Raw genomic sequence first — 6000 nt, 5'->3', positions numbered from 1 at the left:
AAAGGTAATTTTGTAAGGAAAAATCGAAAGCAGTAGACCACAAGGAAGAACAGCAAGTACCGGTAGATGGATAGATTAGGCGAAGAAGATCACTGGGCTACCACTTCAGATCATATTAACGAAATATGAAAACCGCTTGGGATGGAGACATCTTGTCAAGGTCAAGTCCAACTGCACTCATTTTAGCCAGTAGTCTCCCATGATCTACCCTATCAAATGCCTTAGACAGGTCAATCGCGATACAGTCCAATTGACCTCCTGAATCCAGGATATCTGCTATATCTTGCTGGAATCCTACAAGTTGCGCTTCAGTGGAATAACCTTTCCTAAACCCAAACTGCCTTCTGTTAAACCACTTATTAATTTTGCAAACATGTCTTATATAATCAGAAAGAATGCTTTCTCAAAGCTTACATACAATGCATGTCAAACTGACTGGCCTGTAATTTTCAGCTTTATATCTATCACCCTTTCCTTTATATACAGGGGCTACTATAGCAACTCTCCATTCATTTGGTAAAGTTCCTTCATGCAAACAAAAATCAAACAAGTACTTCAGATATGGTACTATATCCCAACCCATTGTCTTTAGTATATCCCCTGAAACCTTATCAATTCCAGCTGCTTTTCTAGTTTTCAACTTTTTTATCTTACTGTAAATGTCATTGCTGTCATAGGTAAATTTTAATACTTCTATAGTATTAGTCACCTCCTCTATCTGAACATTATCCTTGTAACCAACAACCTTTACATACTGCTGACTGAATACTTCTGCCTTTTGAAGAACCTCGCATACACACTCCCCTTGTTCATTAATTATTCCTGGAATATCCTTCTTGGAACCTGTTTCTGCCTTAAAGTACCTATACATACTCTTCCATTTTTCACTAAAATTAGTGTGGCCACCAATTATGCTTGCCATCATGTTATCCTTAGCTGATTTCTTTGCTAGATTCAATTTCCTAGTAAGTTCCTTCAATTTCTCCTTACTTCCACAGCCATTTCTAACTCTATTTCTTTCCAACCTGCACCTCCTTCTTAGTCTCTTTATTCCCTGTTATAATATAGTGGATCTTTACCATTCCTTACCACCTTTAAAGGTACAAACCTATTTTCACATTCCTCAACAATTTCTTTAAACCCATCCCAGAGTCTGTTTACATTTTTATTTACCGTTTTCCACCGTTTTCCATCGATCATAGTTTCTTATTAAAAACTCCTTCATGCCTGTTTTATCAGCCATATGGTAATGCCTAACAGTCCTAATTTTAATCTCTTCCTTTCTTTCACATTTAATGCTGGGGCTGTACCTTAATTAAGGCCACGGCCGCTTCCTTCCAACTCCTAGGCCCTTCCTATCCCATCATCGCCATAAGACCTATCTATGTCGGTGCGACGTAAAGTCCCTAGCATAAAAAAATCTTTCACATTTATTTTTAATCACCACAAAAACAGCTTCGTTATCACTAATACCATCTATTACTTCGGTTTCTCTATGGAGCTCATCTGGTTTTAACAGCACCAGCTTCGTGATCACTAATACCATCTATTACTTCGGTTTCTCTATGGAGCTCATCTGGTTTTAACAGCACCACATCCAGAATATTCTTCCCTCTAGTTGGTTCCATCACTTTCTGAATCAGGTGCCCTTCCCATATTAACTCATTTGCCATTTGTTGGTCATGCTTCTTGTCATTCGCATTACCTTCCCAATTGACATTTGGTAAATTGAGATCACCCGCTACGATCACGTTCCTTTCCTTATCGTTTCCCACATAGCTGATTATCTTATCAAATAATTCTGAATCAGCATCTGCGCTACCCTTTCCTGGTCTGTACACTCCAAAGACATCTAGTTGCCTATTATCTTTAGAAATGAGCCTTACCCCTAGAATTTCGTGCTTGTCATCTTTAACTTTATCGTAGCTTACAAATTCTTCTTTCACGAGAATGAATACTCCCCCTCCTACCTTTCCTATCCTATCTCTACGATACACCCTCCAGTTCCGTGAGAAAATTTCTGCATCCATTATATCATTTCTCAGCCATGATTCAACTCCTATTACAATAGCTGGTAAGTATATATCTATTAAATTACTTAATTCTATTCCTTTCTTTACAATACTTCTACAGTTGAGCACTAACAGTTTTATGTCATCCCTACTTGATTTCCAGTTCCCTGTTCCCTTAACACTGCTGCCTAGCGCACCCTGTTACCCTGAATGTACCTCCCTATAACCCTTCTGAACAAATTTCCTAACTTATATGTACCACTGCGGTTTAAGTGAAGGCCATCTGAGTGCAGATCCCTATCTCCTACCCACCCATTAGGATCTAGAAATTTCACTCCCAGTTTCCCACATACCCACTCCGTAGTCTCATTTAAATCCCCAATCACCTTCCAGTCAGTATCCCTCCTACACAGTATTCCACTGATAACAATCTCCGCTTTCTTAAACTTTATCCGTGCTGCATTTACCAGATCCCACACATCCCCAACTATGTTGGTACTTATACCTGCTTGTCTTACGTTGTTAGTACCAACGTGAAACACTACCACCTTCTCCTTTCCCTCCTCCTTCTCTTCTACTTTCTTCAACATCTGCCTTAACCTAATTCCTGGATAAAACTCTACCCCGGTACCCTTTCTTCCACACACTTTCCCGGCATGTCTAACGATAGAATCCCCCATGACCAGAGCCTCAACCCTACCCACCTCATTTGATCCCCTCCCCTCCTGGTCAGTCTATCTTTCCTGACAGCTGCAGAACCTACTTCCTCCTCCCTTTTCTCCATCCCATGACCCTGTTCCACCTGTCTTTTCCTATCCACTACTCTACATTTCCCTTTCCTACCTCTTCCCTTTCTCCTACTTCCAAACTTCTCGGCAACAGTTCCCTGCTCCTCACCTTCCCTCGGTTGTTCTACCTGCAGTGACTCGTACCGATTTCTCACCGATACCCGTCCTGAATTTTGATCCTGAATGGAGCCCTTAGCCTGCAATCTCCTTCCCCTTAAAACATTAGACCACCTGTCTTCCACAATTCCCCCATTTCCTTCCAATCCCTCTATTTCACCTACTGTATCCTGTACATTGTTTGGAGGCCTACTTTCCTTCCTGTCCTCTGAGAGTATCCCAATTATCTCCCTCAAGCTCTCCATCCAACTCCTCCCTCATACTCCTTAATGCCTGGCCACACCCAGGCATTTTTTACTAAATAATGAGAAGAAGATTGCAACACGGAAATGATAGAGTTATGAGGTCACGACGCTCAGGAATGAGCACAACAACTAATGATGATGATGAGTCAATTACTGTGTGAGGGAAACCTCCAAAAAGCACCTACACTCCAAAACAAAGCAAATATGATACTTTATGCGAAAGGCAGATCTGTCCTTGCCCCTAACCCGCATATCGTAGCATTTTGCATTGATTTTACAGTCTGCTGACATTTTTTACTGCAAGATGCAGAATGTATGTGATGACTCTCTCTTAACAATGACAGTTTTGTCTCTTTCCTTGGCTGAATGGTCAGCGTAGTGCTCTGTCCCCAACATCTCTGCAACTCACAAACCGTCCGGCTCCATGGCTAAATGGCGTGCTCAGGAGTTCGGGTTCGATTCCCGGCAGAGTAGAGAATGTTAACCATAATTGGTTAATTCCGCTGGCCCAGGGGCTGGGTGTATGCGTCGTCTTCATCATCACGACGCGCAGGTCGCCTACAGGAGTCAAATCAAAATACCTGCGAGCCTAACTTGTCCTCGGACACTCCCGGCACTAAAAGCCATACGTACGCCATTTCATTTCAACTCACACACAACTCTATCCTCCACTACAATAAAACGCAGTTTCCTACACACGGCAAAAGCTACACACCCTCCGCGAAGGGTCTGCCTTACAAGGGCTGCCCCACCCCCACGCTAGAAATATTATTATTATTATTATTATTATTATTATTATTATTATTATTATTATTACCGTAATGACAGTCTTGTTTTCTAGTAGGGAAACACATTACAGGCGTGAGTATTGAAGAGATATTTCATAATCAGATACCCACATTAGTAATTCACTTTTGTCATTTCCAAATTCCAATCCAAACCTTTTGATATACCGTACCTACTATTCTTAACAGCCTCATTCTCATTAAGCTTGCATTTTTTTCGATAGCAACTTTCCTGAGCGTCATCTGTCACACATGTGGTGAGGTTGAGTTTGACGTATGTTACGTCATTTGTTTTGGTGGGGAAAGTGCTCCCTCTAGAATGGGACGTTGATTAATGGGAAAATGATCGTCACATTAAAAGTGTGTTCATACGAACAAGGTTACCTTCGAATCGTGCGCCGAGTTTAACGATGTTTTAGCAATATCTGGTGTGACCTAGGTCGTGTCACTGACCAGGTTAGTAATTTTCTCGTTTCAGCATTGGCTGCAGTGCATAGAGCCGTTCATCGCTCATGCTTACCATGGCTTTTCAGTAAGACATTGAAGTGTGGTGGTGTGTGGACCTAAATGTGCGGGATTGCTTAATAGCTTTTCAGTGGAAATTTGGGGTGTGGGACATGGCATCTTTGTCTCTGCCGCGAGTTTTGCAACAGCGAAAGACTAGTTTGGAAATTGAACGAGAGAATTTCGAAAAATGCCAGGTATGTGGCGCGTTTTGTATTCATTTCGTGATTTCAGTATCACTGCTCTGTTTATGTACCTTCCATTGGTCAGTTCATTTCACTCTCCATTCATTCATTAATTCATACGAGACGTCATACAATACTACGAAGCTTGGTGGTTGTAATGAGTAGAAAATATGGTACAATTGGCGCGTATCGTAGACAGTAATAGGTGTATAATGATTAAATGTTCGTATTAAGCCATATGTTGTCCAATTAAATTTCCAAACACCATGAAACACATCTTGATTGAATTCTACAAATACCAGAGAATTGATATCCGAAAGGCATCGGAATAAACCCTACATCGATTGGACCAACTAGCAATAGGTCAGAGCTGTTGAACTATTAGTCACCTCCACCTTCCCTTGGCATGTCTTAAGTGACAGGTGCAGTAAATCCTTTTGTAGGAGTGGCTGCTGTTGAGATTGAGAACAGTGCTGGTTATTCTTTTTTAAACTCATGTTTTCCGTACGGTTTGATCCTTGAATGATATATTGGTTAGATTTTACAGTGGACATTAAAAGGAAGGCGATCTGTTTTCTTTAATTTGAAAATTAAGGTGGGAGCAAGATAAGATGGTGTATTGGAATGAAAGCAGTACAGCAAGCTATCTGAAAGCAATTTAGGAGTAACTTTTTATTTAGGTTATGTTTGATGATTTGGTCAACTTTAAATGTTCTGTAAATAGGCTAATCCTCCCAGTCTCTGTGGATATAAGAATTTATATTTATTAAAGAACTTGAATTGGCTGTGCATATAAATGCAGAGCAGCAAGTCCTGTATTCTAATGATTGCCAGACAGCTTGTTTCTAGAAATTGAAGTCTGATTACCAAAGAGATCTGTAGTTGGTGCAGGTTATTGTAGACTTTTTGTAAGTGGGCATTCATACAGAAATGGTTTGGAGTTCATCACAGGATTTGACAGTTTCATTAGCTCAGTAGAAAATTCATGATCTTCAAAGGTAAAGTTATGGTAATTGAATTGTCTTCCTAAATATTAAAGATTTTTGGAAACTGTGATTCATAGGCTTAAGAAGTTGATTACTGATTCTTAGTGATATATTTGTGTAATGGAAGGTAATAACATAATTGTCACTAAATGCAGGATTTATGTATGGGACTAAAAACTGTAACTGCATGCGTTATTTGTATTTCATGAATGTAAGCACACAAAATTACATTCATATTTAAATAAAAGATCTAGGAAGTCTTTCAGATCCCATTTGCTGACTGTTCATTATCACTTGAGTGAATTTTGGTCTCCAAGAAAATTTAGCCATTTCTTGTCCTTGTTGACAAGCCTATTTTGGTTGTCACCTGATCCAAAG

At 40.1% G+C, this 6000-nt stretch overlaps 1 protein-coding gene across 2 annotated transcripts in view; it reads left to right on the top strand.

The window, feature by feature from the left end:
- Nucleotides 1-4467: 4467 nt before the first annotated feature.
- Hip1 (Huntingtin interacting protein 1) overlaps nucleotides 4468-6000 on the top strand; it is a 604867-nt gene continuing 603334 nt past the window's right edge. For both annotated transcript variants that reach the window (XM_067154583.2, XM_067154580.2), the window contains exon 1: nucleotides 4468-4648. In XM_067154583.2, coding sequence (XP_067010684.2) covers nucleotides 4565-4648 — 84 coding nt within the window. In that variant the 5' untranslated portion in view covers nucleotides 4468-4564. The remainder of the gene's footprint in view (nucleotides 4649-6000) is intronic.

This window comes from Anabrus simplex, chromosome 10, assembly GCF_040414725.1.
Source record: "Anabrus simplex isolate iqAnaSimp1 chromosome 10, ASM4041472v1, whole genome shotgun sequence".
Lineage (NCBI taxonomy): Eukaryota > Metazoa > Arthropoda > Insecta > Orthoptera > Tettigoniidae > Anabrus > Anabrus simplex.
Note: the sequence above shows the minus strand (reverse complement) of the source record. Positions and strands in the feature narration are given on the sequence as shown.